General features: G+C 47.1%; 1 protein-coding gene across 2 annotated transcripts; it reads right to left on the bottom strand.

The window, feature by feature from the left end:
• Positions 1-10,689: 10,689 nt before the first annotated feature.
• On the bottom strand, positions 10,690-17,772 carry LOC135965465 (ral-GDS-related protein-like). Of its 2 annotated transcripts, XM_065522353.1 has the most exons (11): positions 17,589-17,772; positions 17,275-17,487; positions 16,821-17,134; positions 15,841-16,056; positions 15,373-15,476; positions 14,803-14,872; positions 13,189-13,263; positions 12,634-12,708; positions 12,026-12,049; positions 11,555-11,676; positions 10,860-11,009 (listed from the first exon to the last, which is right to left on the bottom strand). In XM_065522353.1, the coding sequence occupies exons 1-11, from the start codon at positions 17,770-17,772 to the stop codon at positions 10,970-10,972; spliced, it is 1,437 nt and encodes a 478-aa protein (XP_065378425.1). In that variant the 3' UTR covers positions 10,860-10,969. The 2 variants fall into 2 exon arrangements, with proteins under 2 accessions (XP_065378426.1, XP_065378425.1); XM_065522354.1 differs by lacking the exons at positions 14,803-14,872; positions 15,373-15,476; positions 15,841-16,056; ... (1 more) ...; positions 17,275-17,487; positions 17,589-17,772 and adding an exon at positions 13,383-13,446 and having other exon boundaries at positions 10,690-11,009.
• Between the last annotated feature and the right edge of the window lie 972 nt (positions 17,773-18,744).

The raw sequence follows: 18,744 nt of genomic DNA, 5'->3' as shown, positions 1-18,744 counted from the left end.
CACTGAATATAATATCCTCCAGGTTTATCCGTGTTGCCACAAAGGACATTATGTCATCAATCTTTGTTGATGGGGCGTATTTCGTTGTGTCCGTATACTGAAGTTCCTTCATTCCTTCATCAGTTGATGGACAGGTAGGTTGATTGCATACCTTGGCTATTGTGTATAGTGCTTCGGTCAACCTGGGAAGGCAGCTGTGGCTTCCATGCAGTGATTTCACTGTCCCTAAGTGTATACCCACTGCTAGAATTGCCAGATGAAATGGTAGTTTCCTTTTTGATTGTTTGGGAAGCTCCAAGAGGTTTTCATAGTGTCTGTAGTAACAGTGATTTCTCCCAACTGTGTATGAGAGTATCTGTTTATACAACTTCCTCCGGGGAATTGGTTTGAAATAATTGGTTTCTTTGATTTGTTCAAATTAGGGTGAGTGTGTATCTGAGCGTGGTTTTCATTTACAGTTTAGAGATGACTAGTAATGTTGAGAACCGCCCTTTTCACATGTTAGTGAATTGTGCACTTTTTAGTAATGTCTGTTCATGTTTGTTGCCCAATTTTGGCTGGGTTACTTGGTTTTGTGTGTTTTGCTCCTCAGTGGTGTGGTAGTTTCAGATACATGATTCCTTATGATGTCCTTTCTGTCTGAAGAATGCCTTCTGAGTGTTGGTTGGTGCATTGTTTCCTTTAATGTGCCTCCAGTAACTCCTATTGGAAGTTCTGCTTATAGGAGACAATGTTTTTTGGATTCCATATGTCTGATGTCATGCAGCGTGGGTCTCTCCTTAGCAGACTCGTTTCATTTCACTAATTGTCTTCCAGGTTTCTCCAAGTGGTTGCAGATGACATGATTTCCTGAAGTGTTACAGCTGAAGTGTGTTTCCTTGTGTATATATACTGTGGTTCCTTTATCCCTTCATCTGTGGATAGACAGGTAGGTTGATTCCACATCTTGGCTATTGTGACTAGGGCTTCAGGACACATGAAAAGGCAGATAACAAAGGAATTTCATTTTCTCTAAACGTGTACCCAGTGGTGGGATTGTTAGCTGGAGTGGCAGTGGTACTTTTACCTTTAGTTTTGTTCTTTTGTTTTTTGAGATGGAGTCTTGCTATTATCGCTCAGGCTGGAGTGCAGTGGCGTGATTTTGGCTCAATGCAACCTCCACCTCCTGCGTTCAAGCGATTCTGCTGCCTCAGCCTCCCAAGTGGCTGGGAATATAGGCACCCGCCACCACGCCTCACTAATTTTTGTATTTTTAGTAGAGATGGGATTTCACCATGTTGGTGAGGCTGGTCTCAAACTCCTGACCTCAGGTGATCCATCTGTCTTGGCCTCCCAAAGTGCTGAGATTACAGGTGTGAGCCACTGCACCCAGCCTACATTTTACTTTTTTAAGGAACTTCCAAAAGTTTTTTGTAGTGTGTATAGTAATTTTCATTCCACAAAGAATGTAGGAGATTTTCTTTTTCTGCAAGTCTGCACTGACCATTGCCTTCAACAATTTTGACTTTTGTCTGTTGTAATACTCATTCTAGGTGGAATTAGATGGTAACTGAGTATGGTTTTGATTCACATTTTTGTGATGATTAGTGATATTGAGAAACTGTAACCTGTGAGTCAGTTTCCTGCCTTCTTTTCACTCAGGTCTATTTAGATCCTCTTAAGTTGGATATTTGTTGTTGTTGTTGTTGCTTTTCGCTTAGTCATATCAATTTATTGCACATGTTAGATAACAACCTCTTTCAGGGGTAGGATTTTTTATAGTTTCTCCCAGTCTTTAGGATTCCTTTTGTTTGTTTGTTTGTTTTCTATTCCCTGTAGAAGTTGTAAAGTGTCCCTAGTCTCATATGGTTATAGTTGCGTATGTTAGCAGTGATTTTTGTGTTCAACACCCCACTTCCACCAAGCACAAAAACATGCGTGTGTGTGCGTGTAGTCTCCCTACTTTTTTTTTTTTTTTTTTTTTAGTGTTATGATGCTTTTTTACCTTTTGCAGCCTGTTTGCATAGATACAGGGTTTCCTAAAATATACACCCACTCTATATTTTCTTATAGGACCTTTACAATTTCTTTTTTTTTTTTTTTGAGACGGAGTCTCGCTCTGTCGCCCAGGCTGGAGTGCAGTGGCCGGATCTCAGCTCACTGCAAGCTCCGCCTCCCGGGTTCAGGCCATTCTCCTGTCTCAGCCTCCTGAGTAGCTGGGACTACAGGCGCCCGCCACCTCGCCCGGCTAGTTTTTTGTATTTTTTAGTAGAGACGGGGTTTCACCGTGTTAGCCAGGATGGTCTCGATCTCCTGACCTAGTGATCCGCCCGTCTCGGCCTCCCAAAGTGCTGGGATTACAGGCTTGAGCCACCGCGCCCGGCCGACCTTTACAATTTCAAGATTGAGTTTAGGTCTTTAATTCATTTTGTGTTGATTTTGTGTATCATGCATTGTAAGGGCCCTATTTCAGTGTTTTTCCTGTGGAGATTCAGTTTTCTCAAAATCAGTAATTGAACCAGACTCTCCCTTTCCCATTGTGTTTTTTTTTTGTTTTTGTTTTTTTTTTTTTTTTTGGGGGGGGGTTTTGAAAACTGTGTTCCCTACATATCATGTTGGATAGAGTATTTGGCTGCCTCTTTCTGTCACTTATGTCCTCATTCTGTGTTTGTGACAGTCATGGATTGTTTGGATAACTACAGATTGTTTTTTCATTTATTATTTTCTTTGGTTCTAACCTTGGATTGTTTTAATGCATTCTGCTCTTATTATTATAGTTTAAAAGGTACATATACAAGTTAGTTGCATCTGTTGATTGCATCACGCTGAGGCTTGGAGTCCCAACAGCCCCATGACCAAGACAGTGACCAAGACCCACCCTGTGGGTCTTCAGTACATGCTCCGTCTCCCCTGTTTTTTTATTGGTCTGGTGGTCATTCCAGGTGTCTGTTGTTCTCTTCTTTATGCTTGAATGCATTCAAAGTTTAGCTCCCGCTTATAAGTGAGAACATGTGGCGTTTGTTTTCTATTTGGGCCTTAGTTCATTTACGACAGTGGCCTGCAGTTTCCATCTTCTGGGCTCAGGTGATCCTCCCACCTCAGCCTCAGGATTAGATAGGACTACAGGTGCCCACCACCACATCCAGCTAATTTTTGTATTATCATAAACATGGGATTTCACCATTCTGCCCAGGCTGGTCTTGAATTCTGGACTGAAGCGATCCTACTGCCTCGGGTTCCCAAAGTTTTAGAATTACAGGTGTGACTCACTGTGCCAGCCTCTCATCCACTGTTGATGGCTAGGTTGATTCCATGTCTTTGACACTGTGAATAACACTGCCATGAACATATGAGTGTCTGTGTCTTTTGGATAGAAGGATTGATTTTCCTTTGGGTAGATGCACAGGAGTGGGCTTACTGGGTGAGATGGTAGTTCTGTTTTCAGCTCTTTGAGAAATCCCCGATCTGCTTTCAACTGTGTCTGTACTAGTTTTCAACCCCCCCACCTGAAAGCGTACCAGTGTTTCCTTCTTTGCCTGCGTGGTCCTCACCATGGATGGGATGGCATGTTGTCATGCTTTTGATTGGCAGCTCTCTGTTAATGAGTGAGCTTGAGCATGTTTTCCTATTTGTTAGTGGCTTGTACATCGACTTTAGAGAAGTGCATGTTCACATCCCTGGACTGTTTATTAACAGGATATTCTTTTTCTGTTTATTCCCCTGGTTGACTTGTTGAAGGGCCTTGTGGATTCTGCATATTAGACGTTGGTCAGATGCACAGTTTGGGAACGTGTTTCCCCATTCTGTACGCTGTCTGTTTACTCTATTATAGTCTCTTTTGCTGTGCAGCAGCTCTTTCAGGTATTAGGTCTGACTTGCCAATTTTTGTTTTTGTTGCCATTGCTCTTCAGGACTTAGCCATCTAAATGCTTTGCCAAAGCCTATGTGGAGAAGGATATTTCACAAGTGTTCTCATAAGATTTTAATAGTTTGAGTTTTTCCATTGAAATCTTTCATTCATGTTGAGTTCCTCTTTGTGTCTGGTGCGAGGTAGGGACCTAGTGTTTTTCTTCTGCACATGGCTAGCTGCTTATTTCAGCACCATTGATTGAATAGGGTGTCCTTCTCCCTTTGCTTACTTTTGTGGATTCTATGATAGATCAGATAGTTTTCAGTGTGTGGTTTTACTTCTTGGTCCTCTCTTGTGTTCCACTGCTCTGTGTGGAAGTGGGTCCCTGACTTTTCCATGAAAATTGAAATCAGGAAGTGTGATGTGTCCGATGTAGTCTGGATGTCTCAGGATTGCAGAGGATGAAACTCAGGGCGCTTCATTGTCCCACATGAATATTAGCAGTGCATATTTCTATTTCTTTCAACAAATGCGTTGCATAGTAAAGGAACAATACAACGAGAGGGTAGAGTGGGGCGTTATGGTCCATGCATACATTGTGGAATGATGAAATCAGGGTATTTAGAGTTCCTGCTACATTTTCCCATTGTTTATTCCTTTATGGTGAGAACCTTCAATATTCTCCTGTCAAGCTGCTTTGAAAGTGATGTGCCGATACCGTTAACCCTGGTCACCCTGCAGTGGAATAAAACAACAGAATTTTCTTCCTCTCACTTATGTGTAACTTTGTACCCATTTATGATCCCTGCCCATTACCCCTCTTTTCCCCCAGTCTCTGGAAACCAATATTGTGCTTGAAAGGTCTTTGAGATAGAGTTTCTCAGATTCTGCATGTGTGAGATGACTCAAGGTTTGTTTCTCTCCCCCTCACTCATTTAATTTACCATCATGCCCTCCAGGTTCAACCGTGTGGTTCTCCACGATGTGATGTCATTGTGGTTTTCTGTGTGAAGAGTATCCCGGTGTGTACATGTGGAGCAGCTTCTTTCTCCCTTCGTCTGTGGATAAGCAGGTAGGTTGATGCTTACACTGGCTCTTGGGAACAGTGCTGGAATCCACATGGGTGGGTAGATCTATCTTTGGTGTCCTGATTTCAATGACTTTGAGTGTATTCCTAGTAGTAGAATTGCTGGTTGAAGTGGTAGTTGGAGTCTTTTAAGGTTTAGGGGAACCTCCAAGTGGTTTCTGTAGTGTGTGTGCTAGTTTAACCTTCTCACGAACTGTGGAGAAGAGTGTCTCTCTCTCTCTGGAAACACACCAGCATTTCCCTTTCTTTCAATGTTTTTTTTCTTTTTTTGTAACACTCATTCCAATTAGAACGAGATGGTGTCTAAGTGTGGTTTTAATTTACATTTTGCTTGTGGTTAGTGATGTTTGCCAGGTTATTGTGAACTTGTTTCAATTTGTTGTGTAAGACTGGGCAAAGGACCTGAAGACCTGAGATGGATGCACAGGTTAAAGATTCTGAATCAACATTACTGATCCTCACGAGAAGTCAATCAAAACCACACTGAGATAGCATCTGTCTCTGGTGAGAATGAATGTTACCAAAATGGGACAGCAGTTTCATTGTCGTATAGTCTGTGTGTATATCCAGCGAGTGTAAGGCACAGTTTGATCTGTGTAAACGTAGCATCATCATGAAGTCGCAGTGTCTGGCATCTCTGTGAGCTCCAGACGTATGATTTCTCTGTGGAGAGATTATTCACAACTGACCTTTGTAGCTGTTTTGAAAATTGTGGTTTTCTGTTCTTGCCTTTTGGCATAATGGCCTATGGCTCTGTCCAGGTTTCTGGTAAGGGCATGGATTTGTTTTTTATGGCTGTGTAGTGTTCCGTGCCATGTCTTTACCATTGTGAGTAGTACTTCCGTGAACATACGAGTGCATGTGTGTTTTCGATGGAAGGATTTTCCTTTGGGTAGATCCTTAGGAGTGGGGTTGCAGCGCTGGGTGGTAGTTCTCTTTTAAGTTCTTTCAGAAATGTCCACACTGCTCTCCAAGGTGTCTGAACTAGTTTGCATTTCCCCCTACAGTGGACCTGCATCTTTTTGCTAGTCTGCTCCACCAGCCTCTGTTGTTGTGGACTGTGTGTCATAATTGCCATTCTGACTATTGTGCGACGTGGTATCGCAGTATGTTTTTGATGTGCATTTCTCTGATGATCAGTGAGATTGAGCATCTTTTCATTCTCATTGGTTACTGGTACACCTCCTTTTAAGTGTGTGTTCATGTCCCTTGCCCATTTATAATTTCGGTTTTTTTTTTCTGATTTTATTTGTTGAAGGTCTTTACGATAAATCCTGGATATTAGATGTTTTTCACATGCGTAGTTGTGGAATATTTTCCCTCATTCTATAGGCTGTGTGTTGACTCTGTTGGTTGTTTCTTGTTCTGTGCAGCTGCTTTTTTGTGTATTAGGTCCCGTTTATCAGTAATTGCTTTTGGGGAGTTGACATTTAAATGCTTTGCCAAAGCCTCTGTTGAGAATGGTATTTGCTAGATTCTCATGCAGGATTTTCTCATAGTTTCAGGGCTTGAATTTTTATGTATTTATCTATTTAGAGACTGAGTCTCGCTCTGTTGTACAGCCTGGAATGCAATGAAGCCATCTCGGCTCACTGTACCCTCCACCTTCCGGGTTGAAGTGATTCTCCTGCCTCAGTCTCCCGAGTAGCTGGGAATACAGGCATGTGCCACCATGCACGGCTAAGTTTTGTTTTTTAGTAGAGACAGGGTTTCACCATGTCAGCCAGGGTGGTCTCAAACTCTCTGACCTCTAGTCATCTGCCCGCCTCGGCCTCCCAGAGTGCTTGGATTGCAGGCGTGAGCCACCGCTCCCGGCCTGGGGTTTGGCATTTCAATCTTTGATTCATTTTGAGTTGCTTTCTGTACATGGTGAGACACAGGGGCCTAGTGTTATTTCTTCTGCATCTAGCTAGCCACTTATCCCAGCACCACTTACTGATAGGCAGTCCTTTCTCCATTGCTTATTTTTGTTGATTTTTTTTCAAATATCAGATGGTTTCAGGTGTGCAGGTTTATATCTGGGTCTTTAATCTGTTCCACTGTTCTGCGGAACCGGGTCCCCAGCTTTTCTGTAAAAATGGCAAGGCATTACATTGTCTATGGTTGTTTTCTTAGAGTGTTTGCTTTGTTTTACTGTTTTTTAAATACCTTTAGCAGCCTACTTGCATGGATTTGTTTTCTAAAATACGTGCTCACCGTATGTTTTCTTGTAGGGGTTTTCTTGTAGTGGTTTCAGAATTCAGTTTTAGGTCTTTAATGTATTTTGCATTGATTTTTGTTTTGCATGACATAAGGGTCCTATTTCAGTGTTTTGTATGTGAATATTCAGTTTGCTGAAAATCATCTACTGAACAGGCGGTCTTTTGCCCATTGTGCCTTTTTGGTGTTCTTTTGAAAAATGTGTACATTTCACTATATGTACATTGGGGTTGAGTATTTGGTTTACTCATTCTGAGCACTTCCTTAGTTTATGCCAATAAAAGCTTGTTTGGATAATTATAAGTTTGTGTTTTTCATTCATTGTTTTAGCTTCTAAGTTTGTATTTTTTAACATAATTTCTACGTTTATTATAGACTAATATAGTTTATTATAGACTTAAAGGTACAAAGGCAGATTAGTTGCTGCCTTTGGTATATTGCCTGATACTAAGACTTGGGGTCCCAGAGAGCTTATCATGCAGGGAGTGTGGACCCACCAGGCAGGTCTATAGCCCATACTCCATCCCTTCTTCCTTTGTTGTCTTATAGTCAGCAGTGTCTGTTGTTTTCACTTTTATGGTAGGGTGTTTTCAATGTTAGCTCCACCTTAGAAGTGACAACATGTGGCATTTGGTGTTCTGTTTTTTCCTTACTTCTCTTTAAATAATGGTCTCCAGCTCCTTTCATGTTGCTGCCAAGGTCATGATTTGCGTCTTTTTTTTTTTTTTTTTATAGCTGCCTAGTTTTTTGTGGTATATATGTACCCCATTTTCCTTTTCTGATCCACTGTTGATGGATATCTAGGTTGATTTCACGTGTTTGCCCTTGTAAAGAGTGCCGCCAAGACCGTTTGTGTGCATGTGTGTTTTGGACAGAAGGATTTATTTTCCTTTGTGTATACCCCAGTGGTGGGCTTGCTGTGTCAGATGGTAGTTCTGGTTTAAATTCTTTGAGCAATCTCTGAAGTGCTTTCTATGGTGTCTGAACTACTTTGCATTTTCACCAAAAGTGGACCAGTGTCCCCTTTCTCTGCTGCCTCGTTCATGTCCCTTTTTTTTTTTTTAACTGTGTAATTGCCATTCTGACCAGTGTGAGATGATAGCTCATTGTGCTTTTGATTTGTATTTCTCTGATAATTAGGTTTAGCATGTTTTCACATTCGTTGCTTGCTTTTACATTATCTTTTGAGAAGTGTGTGTTTATATCCGGTGCCTATTGATGAGTTATTTGGGGGGGTTTGCTAATTGATTTCCGTAAGGTCTTTCAGATAGATTCTGGATATTAGGCCTTGGTCAGGTGCATAGTTTGGGAACATTTTCTCTCATCCTGTGTGTTGTCTGTCTACTCTGTTGGTAATTTCTTGTGTTGTGTGGTGGCTCTTTAGTGTATTAGATGTGGGAATTTCCTGGTCTCACATATACTTCAGCATTGTTTCTTTCTATGTGCTTAAAACCAATTTGCTCTATAGTAAAGATTTACAACTAAAGAGTAGAGTGGGACATTTTGATCCATGCATATGTACCTTGTGTAATGATGAAAGCAAGGCATTGACTGTCTCTATTACCTTGTGTAGTTATTATTTGTTAGTTCTCTGTGGTTGCAATATTCAGAATGCTTCTTTTCAGTCTTTTTTGGAAAATATGGTAGGATACTGTTAACTCTGGACACCTGCTGTGGAGTAGAACGGCTAAATTTATTCCTGTCATCTGAGAGTAACTTTGTGTCCCCTTTGCAGTCCTTGCCAGGACTTCCCAACCCACAGCCTCTCTTCACCACTGTGGAACTTTCTACTTCTAGGGGATAAAGTCGTTTAGAGAGGAAGTTGATCTCATTCTCACATGCATGAAATCATGCCGTGTTTGTCTTTCTCTGCCTGACTCATTTCGTTGAGGGTCATGTCCTCCAGGTTTCTGCATGTTGCTGCAGGTGACATGGTTTCATGAATTTCTGTGGCCGAAGAGGATTCCATTGTATACTGCAGTTTCTTTATCCCTTCATCTGTGCACGAACAGGTAGGTGGATTGAATAGCTTCGCTATTGTGAATAGTGCTTCAGTCGCCATAGGAAGGCCGATATCTCCTCAACATAGCAGATTCTATGTGGTTTCTGTTTATAACCAGTGGTGGGATTGCTAGGTGAACGGATAGTTGTAAAATGTTTAAGACACCTTCAACTGTTTTGCTTCATGTGTATAGTAACGTATAAAAGTGTCTTTTTCTGCTATTCTGCATTGGCCACTGCCTGTGAACGTATGGGTTTTCTGTTGTTTTTGGTAAGTTTCGTTCTAATTAGAGTGAGACACATCTGAGCATGGTTCGTACTTAGACATTTGTGTGAGGATTAGTGAAGTTGAGCAGCTTCTCTTTGACCTGTCAGTGAATGTCGTGTTTTCTTTTCAGATGTGCCTGTTCAGGATCTTTGCCCAGTTTTAGCTTGAGTATTAGGTTTTGTTCATTTTCCCAGTTAGAGTAGTGTTAGTTTCTCATGCATGTTAGATAACAACCCCTTTCACAGGTAAGATTCTGCTGAACTTTCTCTCAATCTGTAGGATGATTTCTTTAATGGTTCATTGTTCCTCTTCCCCATGCGTAAGCTCTGAAATGATGTATAGTCTCATGTGTTTGTATTCATGTTTGTTAGCAGTGATTTTTGTGTCCCATCCAAAAAGAACAAAAATTAAGAAAAAGTATTGCCAAATCAGTTGCATGGTCTAAGGGTTTCTTGCCGTAGATAATTTTTGCTTTTGTTTTCTTTCTTTTTTGCAAACTGCATGCAGAGATACAAGTTTTGCTGAGATACAGACTCCCACTTTTCTTATAGGAGCTTTGTGGCTGCAGGATTGGGTTTAGGTGTTTATTTTGTGTTGATTTGGGGGTATTTTCAGACCCTGAAATGTTTCAGACCCTGAAATGTTGACTTCTTTGGCTTGTTTTTTCTCTGATATAACACACTGGTGGTTGTGTTCAAATTAAGCCATGGGACATCCTTTTCGATTCTGGGCTCAAATGATTCTCTCCTTCCTTGATATTCACTTAGGGGAGAGGTGTCAGAAAGTCAGGGAAGATCCATAGTGGAAAAAGTTTACCTTTATTTCGTGGAAACTGATGGCCAGCTCCCTTCTGCCCAGGACTTCTGGAGAAGGCCAGCCCTACCACTTGCTTAAATACCTCCCATCTCCAGCCCTTCAGTAAATATATAAGTGATTCATTAAATATTTAAACTTTAAGACAGAGTAACCCAGTGGAACTCGAATTTAACTAGAATTTAAATTTGAGAGTAGCTGGTCAGTAGAACAAGTGTGGTAGTTTGGGTAACATACTCTGATTTTTAAGGGTTTTGCTTTGTTGTTTTTTTTGTTTGTTTGTTTTCCTTAAACAGAGTTAACAATGATTAATTAGAACAAAGAAGGAAAACATTAAATGGTTGGCATGTGTAACATAAACGCTGTTGCATGACTTGTTCAGCCATAGCCTCAATTTGACATACTGGACTATGAATCCTGAAGACTGGTATACGGTTACTGCACCGTGGTTACTTTTCTCATTCCAACAACTATAGAACATTTTGAATAGTGTTTTAAAATTTTATTTTAATGAAAGTTAAGAAAAAAACCCTTACTTATACAATAAAGAAACTAAACATAAAATGGTCTCCCGCCTGCCTGGCAAAAGACCCATGGCCTGATCCTGGCCAGGAGGAGCAGCTGATGTTGAAGAGCAGGGGCCAGATGCAGCTGAGCTGCCAGCCACCTAGATGTGGTTCCCTGGTGTCACGGTCTAGGTGAAGGATGGTGCAGAGCCGGTGTTCTGACCAGCATCCCGGTGGGGTCCCAGCCACTGCAGGATGTTACTGGCCTACTGTGATTCGGGCTCCAGCTGGCAGGACAGCTTGTAGCTGCAGAACAGTGAGGCAGCTGTGAGGCCACCATGAGCCACACATCAGGTCCCCTCTCAGTGCCTGCCCAGCTGGAATCCTGGGTCCCCAGCGGTCCCCATGCAACAGGGCTTGATGCTGGCCGTGGAGTCATGGCCATAGGCTCTCTGCAGCTTGCCACAGGGAGAGCCTCCTCTAGACCAGGTGGGGTGGCTGACACCTGTACTGTCAGTACTTTGGGAGACTGAGGTGGATGGATTGCTTGAGGCCATGAGTTTGAGACCAGCCTGGACATCATCGAGAAACCCCATCTGTACCAGAACAACAGCAGAACAACAGGACATGGTGTCTGCACATGCTGTACCATGTCCTGGGACATGGTGTACTGCAGTAGTCCCAGCTGCTTGAGAGGCTGAGGAAGGGCTTGAGCCCAGAAGGCAGATGTTGCAGTGAGCAGAGATGGTCACACTGCAGTGCAGCCTGGGCGACAGAGCCAGACCACATTAAAAAAAAAAAAAAAAATGGAGAGCCTTCTCCCACCCTCTGCCCGTCTGCTAGGCCCTCACCTCTCCTTGTCACTGAGCTGCTCCATTCTTGGGAAATAGGTGACAAATTTCTCAAGAGGCCGAAGCCTGTAATTCATGGCAGCCACTTGGAGCAGCTGCATTTCCTGCAGAACTCGGACCTCCTAGAGACAGAGGACAGGTTGCTGACAGGGCCTGGGTGGAAGATGCTGAGAGCACTTTTGGCAGGCAGGGAGAAGGGGCTGATCCCTCGGGCAGTTTTCTGAGGGGGCCCCATGCAGCCCCCAGCCTGTTCTCAGAGTTGGATGTAAAAAGCCCCTCCTGCAGGAACTGGTCTTTGATTTCATTCCATTTCCCGCTTTCTCCACTGGGCTAGGTCTCCTCCTCCTGTGTGTGTCAAACCCCCCAGTAAACCTAAGATGTAGAGGATGGAGCCAGGGAGTGTCCTGTCCAAGGTGGACTGTGACGTCCACATCCCCACCCTCATCCAACGTGTGTGCCCCAGCTGCTCACCTTCCTCCTCTTGTTGCTGTTGCCCTGGAAGGCAGACAGAGTCCATCAGAAAGGTCCCTGGCCCACAACAGCCCCACTCCACCCCTTCCCATGCTGCATTACTGCCAGGGCCACCAGAGTCAGGGGATGTGCACATGACAGGACTTGGATCTGCCCCGGGCTCCGGGCTCTAGAGCAGGGGCATAGAAGCTGAGGCTCAGGGACTTTCTGTCCCAACCCTCTGTGATAACAGACAGGGAAACTGAGATCTCTCATAGAAAGAAAGCGCTCAGTGACCCTGGAACTGCCTGCCCTTGGAGAGGCTCAGTTTCACTGGCCTGTTACAGGACTACTCTAGGGAAAGGCTAAGTCCAGCTCAGCCCACACCTCAGCAGCTTTGCAGTCAGGCAGCTCTGCAGCTTCACCACTCGGGAATAGGGACATGTGGCTGCTATGGAGCCTCTATGAATCAGAGGTAATGAGATGGGCCTGACACCCCCACCCACAGGAGTAGCTGTGAGGCTCTCAGGAGAGGAGGTTTGGCAAGGGCTGAGATCTAAGGGCTCCGTCCAGGACCCTCTCCTCCCTCAGGATCCTGGTTCCCAACAGCCTGCCCCAGGCTCACTCACATCCAGATCGTCTGGGATGGCCGTATCCAATCTGTGTAACTCAGTCAGAAAATCCCCCAGGAAGGGGACCACTCCCTGTGCCAAGGAGGGGTGGGAGGGGGGAGGTGTAGTGATGATGAGTATTGGCCCTCAGGTACCTGCCCAAGGTCCTGTCTCATGAAGTCCCACCAGCCCCTGTCTCCCAGAACTCCCCTCTTCAGGTCTCCCTGTTGGAGCAGCCAAAGACCCTCCACTGCCTTTCCCAATTCTCTGCCTCCTCCATCCCACCTGACCCCCAAGCTAGCAAGCACTCCTAGTTACCTCTATGGTGGGATTTTAACAATTCACAAGGGCATGTGATCCCAGCCTTACACTTCCCCACATCCACTCTGAGTCCAGCTTTCCCAGATCCTTGCTCTGGTCTCTCAAATGGAGGTTTTCCAGGCCCAGTGTCCACAGGAGGACAGGACTGGAGAGTAAGTCCTTGCGGTCTTCACATGGAGGTCTCCAGCTGGCAGGGAAGGGAGCCCTGTCCTCTGATCCCCTGCGGCCTCTCCACACCAAAGGCTCACTCACCTTCTTCTGCTTCCGCAGCCTCATCTGGGCTCTCTGGGGGTTCCTCTCCTGGGTGGCCACCTTAAAGCTCCCCGCCTGCCAGGTGCCAGTGACGGAGACAGTGAGGCTCTCCTCTCTTCCCCCAGTTACACCCCAGCCACCCCACACTTGGATCCCCAGGGACTGGCGTGAGTCACCTGGCACAGTGCTCATACCACTGGCCAGCTCCACACTCCCTGTGTGTGTCACCCACTCATGCAGCCGGGCCTCCCTGAGACTGTTTCCTCTTCTGTAAAGAGCAGTGAAAACCACAGCTACCTCACAGGGCCTCCTGAGTAATGTTTCCTGTTGCCATGGTTCTCCCCCTCATCCCTCTGAGGAAGAACCAGGCATGAGCACCAGCAAATTATTTTCTTTTCTTGAACCTCATTTCCATCCTGTGAGGGCTGCACTACAGGCTCAGCATCCCTTCATTTTCCAGATGAGGAAACAGAGACCCAGAGTGGGCAGTGACTCCCCAGGGACCCGAAAGAGAAGGCGCCTCCTCCCCATCCTGGAAGCTCTGTCCCGGTGCCTTCTCCCAATATCCCAGCACCACTACCCATCAGGGTCTTGTTGTCTGGAGTCTCTGAGTGTCTCGGTGTCCAGCCAGGCACAGTCGTGATGGGAAAGGGACAGGGTATTTTAGGAGACCTGGTTAAGTGGCATCTGCCTATCCGAGCCCCACTGGAGTCTGTGCCACACAAACTGGGTTTGAGCTATGCCAAAGTTTTGCCTCGCCAACGATCCCCCAGGGGAGTTCCGTGCACAGAACTCTCTTCCTCCACTCAGGAAGTGGCCTCCTGCGGTGCCATTTCTGACTGACATGGCGGGGTTTTCCCGAATCCTGGGTGGGGTGACAAGTTGTCTTCCCGTTTGCATGGAATATTCTGAGATCTGGTCAGGGAGGATCCCCTAGGATTGCTTGAATCCCTGAGATACTTGTCATGAGCTTGTGTCACTGCTAACTGGTGAGAATCCTGTGACATGACCGTTTTCGGGTGTCTGCAAAGGGCAGAGCGGGGAGTCCCAGGAAACACACATCTATCCCGAGTATGCCCATTGGTACCCAAAGCTGGGCGGTCCACTGGACTCCCTGGCACATGAGCTTCCCCTGTTGTTGTTCCCCCTCTCCCCCAGTGTGGGCAGAGGCCACTGCCTTGGGAGATGCGCTGCAGACAGAAGCAGCAGCAGAGGCCTGGCTTCCTGAGGAATTGCTTTCTAGTTTGAGGAAGAAAGAAAGTCCCACCTACCATGACCACCCCCCAGCCTGGAGGAAGCTCCATGCCAGCAGCACTGACAAGCGCGGGAACCAGAGCCCTGCTAATGCTGCAGCTCATCACCCCCGTTCCACAGCCCAGCAGCCATTGCCACATCCCATTTCCAGGGCCTCCTGCCCCTGTGCCCCCACGTGCCCGTGGACCACACACCTCTCTTCCTATTGGCCCAAGGTAGGCGTGGAGGGAATTTTTCAAGTCCCCTTTTAGTAGATAAGTCAAAAGAAAATAACCACTCCACACCAGGTCCAATGCCCTTCCAAACTCAGTCTTTCCTCTGACCCTTAAACACTTCTGCATCTCCCAGACTCCAGTGTACCTTGATCAGCAGGTCCCTCTTCACGGCAGTGTCTTTTTCACAGAGTTGTTTTAGATGTTTTGTGCTTTTGCTATGGGCAGAGGAAAGAAAGAAAAGCAAATTTGGGAATAAGCAGAGAGATTTGTGAGTTCCAATCCAATCCCTTTTGTTTGAAAACCCAGAGAATCCCAACTTCATGGGTGAGAGTTTCCAGTAGGGTCCTCTGATGACAAGGGCTCCAGAGGACCAGGGTGGGACCTGTCATGCTCCTCCCCTGGCCCATCTCCACTTCACATGAGCCCCTGCGTGTTCACGGTTAGCTTCCAGCTGGACACAGTTCCACTGCTGGGTACAAACACCTGAAAGCCTCCAGTTGGCTCCAGTCTGTTCCTGATGGTTAAAAATCCTTAGTCCTGAGTTGGAAATCCTTGCTTAGTAGTCCAAGGCAGCGTAGTGACCACACCCACCAGGCCATCCCTGCCTCCAGTGTCCCTGGTCTCCAAGAACCTTTCAGAGTGGTTGAGGGCACATGGGGAGACCTATGGGTCCCTAGGTCAACCCTGGTGCTCCCGTGGAGGGAACCCTCCTCACCTGGACACTGCTGCCCATGTCTCGTGTAGCCGATGTATTGGTTTGCTACACAGAGCAGAGACGATGGCATGCACCGAGGAGAAGTTGTTGAGGCTTAGGCACTCCTGGAGAGGGAAGAGTGAGCTGTGAGTTCCACAGTTGGAGCCCGGCCCACTTAAGCCACAGCCCGCTGTGCTGAGATCTCCCTGCCTGGACGAAGCAGAGGCCCAGGGAGCCTCAGGAGGGCACACCTGGGGCCGAGTGAATGTCACTCATCTAGGAGGATTTTAGTTCAACCCAAGGAAGATCCCAGGTCAGAAGTGAGCAGCCACCACTGGGCCATGGGAGTCAAGGTCTGTGACAAGAAGGGGTTACGTGATGTCCAGGGCTGAAGCCAGACATACAGATGCCACTCCTGAAAGCTGTTGGAGGAGAAGAGGCAGTTCCCCATTTTTAAAGAGGAAATTCTCAGGCCCAACCATGGCTTACCCTGGCCACCTTGATCCAGTGCTCCACCACCCTGGCCCTGTCCCGGCCTGTCATGCCATGGTTCCTGAGGCAGGAGGTGGTGACGCAGTTGGTGAGCCTGTTGAAGTGTGCGATGGTCGCATGAACTGTGGGTGCCACGTACTCATTCCCCTCCTTAGCTCGTTGACCCCAGATGGAGCCCAAGCATTGGTAGAGCTCCACCTTCTTGAACAGCTCCTTTGGGGGAGGAGGAGAGTGTCATGGACAGAGCACACCCCAGCTCAGAGTCACCCACAGTCCCAGGCAGGGACTGAGCTCACAGTCATCCATGGTCTCTGACAGGAACCGATCTGGAGTTCAGAAAGCTTTAAAATGGGCTCCAGACAAGTGGGAGTCCCTGGGTTTGATTTTCTGCCCACTGAGGGCCCTGAATGCATCATGGCCCAGAACCCAACAAGGGTGGGAAGAGAGAGTGACATTTTCTCCCAGGCCATCCGCATTCCAAGGAGTAGAAGGTGGCTCAGGCCTTCCCGTCCTGAGGCCTTGTCTTCCTCCCATCCCAGTCAGCCCTGTACTCCTTCTCTCCATACCGGTGCACTTTCCTTGTGGCAGCTGCAACTATGGGCTCTGTTTGGGTGTCTCCCATAGAATCGAGTATGCATCAGGCACCTAATAAGCGCTGAGGGTCATGAGGCTCCTAAGTGGCTGGGTGAGTGACCCATGGCCCTGCCTGTCCCTCATTGAGCACCTGCCCTGTCCTGCTTTCTGTCCATCCCCTGTCATTCGGTCTGCACACTCTGTGGAGCTAGCACAGGCGATGTGCCATCTCTGCTGTCCATATGCAGTCAGGGAAGGCTTGTGCGTGAGGAAACTCATCCAGATCCCATGTTTGGTAAGAAGTGGGAATGACATTCGACCCAGGGCATTGGCCACTCCTCGGGTAGAGGCTGGTCTGAGACAGCTAGTGCCAGAGGCACAGCCTGCAAAGCCCAGATGCTCACCACATCCATGCAGGTCAGCTGCTCTGCCAGCAGCCTGGGAGGGAAGGTCGTGATGTCAGGCATCTCCTCAAGTTGGTTCTTCACAGTCCCAGAAGAGGGACTGGGGGACTCTGAGGCGGACTGTGGCTCCAGCAGTGTCGCTGGAGGGGACCCTTCCCCTGGTGCTGGTCCTGGTGCTGAATATAGATATCCTGGTGCACCCAGGGCTGCACCTGACTCTGGTTCCAGAGCAGGCCCCACGTCCGCCAGCAGTGGTGGTGCTGGCTCCAGGGCCGGCATTGTTAATGCGTGTTGCCCAGGAGGTGGAGCAGGATCTGGAAAAGGAGAAAAGGTCATGACACCAGTCACTTTTCACTGGGCTTTCCAAGCACAGAAATGACCGGATGAAATGTAAGGGAATTGTAACCCCACAACACCACCCCCGGAAAGTCTTCCAGACTGCAAGCCACCTCACCATCTGGCTTGGCCTCGTTGGGCTCCGGAAGCACCAACTGGCCTAGGACAAGTTCCTGATGGTCCTCCACGCCCAGTCCAGGCCAGGCGAAGTTCCTGAAGGCCAGCTTTATCCGGAAAGATGACCGTTGTGGGGGCTGATAGCAAACTGAAGTGTTTTCAAGGGGCCAGGTGAACAAAATGGAGGTGATGGTGCTGGTGATGGAGTAGACAGCTGAGTCAGAGGCCTGGCCTTCTCCCACACAACCCTCCAGGGCACACTTGCGTGGTTCTGGGTCCCTGGCATGTTGCTGCCTGTGTAGAGGACAGCCCCACCCTTCCCCAAGCCGTCAGTGCTGTCCTGGAAGGGGCAGACCTGGCCACGCAGCAGGGCTGTACAGACCCTTGTGCGCCCCAGTGTCCCACTGACATTCTCTTCCCAAAGGCCCTGGAGCACAGCCCTGTGCACCTGGACACTCAAGACTGCAGCTCCAGGCTGATTTGTGAGCAGGTTGCTCATCAAGCTCCAGCTCTGGGTCCCCTGGTCCTGGGGTTAGGAGGGTAGGGGCAAATATTGGCTGCAAGAGGACAGGTAGAGTTGGGAAGCCACGGCACGGGGCATGGGTCTCTCAGCGGACAGCTGAGACCTCAGCCTTCCCTCTCCTTTGCAGGGCACCTAAGTCTCCATATACAGAACTCACAATTTACTTTTTGTGGGGGAAGTCTCCAGATGTCAGCCTTCTCGTGGGAATTATAAGAAGTATGAGCCCCAGGACTCCTTTAGGGTCTCCCCAGGCAAAGGCCACATCTTTTACCCCATGTTTTCTGGATGAAAAGGCTCTTTAGAACCCTAAATCCACCCAGTTTATACTTGTTGCTGGGCTCCATCATTCTAGTCAGAATCTGGGAGGATGCCACCATATGTAGATGAGGCCATGAGGGTTTCACCTCTAACTTTGTGTAGATAGGACCTGTTTATTCTGTCTCCTGTGAGCACCTGACTCTCAGTAAGTCGAGGCCCAGGGATTGTCTTCTGCTTTATGAAATTACGCCAAGTCACAAGAAGAACGATGCACAAATAAGGTATTTTGTATGTATGTGTTGAATGAGTGAGCCCCAACCATTGGAGAACCCCAGTGAGCCTCTCCAGATATCTGAGCGGACCTGTGGTTCCTCTTTCAGCACCAAGGGACCCCTCTTCTGTCTGTGTGAAGGAGAAAGACCAGCCAGAAGGAATCTCAGATATCTTTTACCAATGCCATCGTAGACTTGCTTTCTATGTGCTTTTCCAAACAGCGAGGGATATGGGCCACTGAGGCAAAATGCTGAGAGCTACTTCAGTGAGTGGAAAGAGAAAAGTAATAAACATGAATCACAGCACCCCCAGCAGATATCCAGAGTTTTAGACTCTAGGGACCCCTTTTTTTGCCGTATCTTAGATCATTCAGTCCCTACAAGAACCCTGTGAGGTTCATCTTCTCACTGCTCCCTG

Source organism: Macaca fascicularis, chromosome 10 (assembly GCF_037993035.2).
Source record: "Macaca fascicularis isolate 582-1 chromosome 10, T2T-MFA8v1.1".
Classification (NCBI taxonomy): domain Eukaryota; kingdom Metazoa; phylum Chordata; class Mammalia; order Primates; family Cercopithecidae; genus Macaca; species Macaca fascicularis.
Note: the sequence above shows the minus strand (reverse complement) of the source record. Positions and strands in the feature narration are given on the sequence as shown.

Excerpts from the sequence above, each read along its gene's own strand:
- LOC135965465 (XM_065522353.1), bottom strand. The coding sequence starts at position 17,772 with ATGAGCAACCTGCTCACAAATCAGCCTGGAGCTGCAGTCTTGAGTGTC. Across the intron at positions 15,477-15,840 it reads ACTGGATCAAGGTGGCCAGG|GAGTGCCTAAGCCTCAACAA; the intron begins GTAAGCCATGGT and ends TTCCCTCTCCAG. Across the intron at positions 11,677-12,025 it reads ACAGCAACAAGAGGAGGAAG|GAGGTCCGAGTTCTGCAGGA; the intron begins GTGAGCAGCTGG and ends CTCTGTCTCTAG.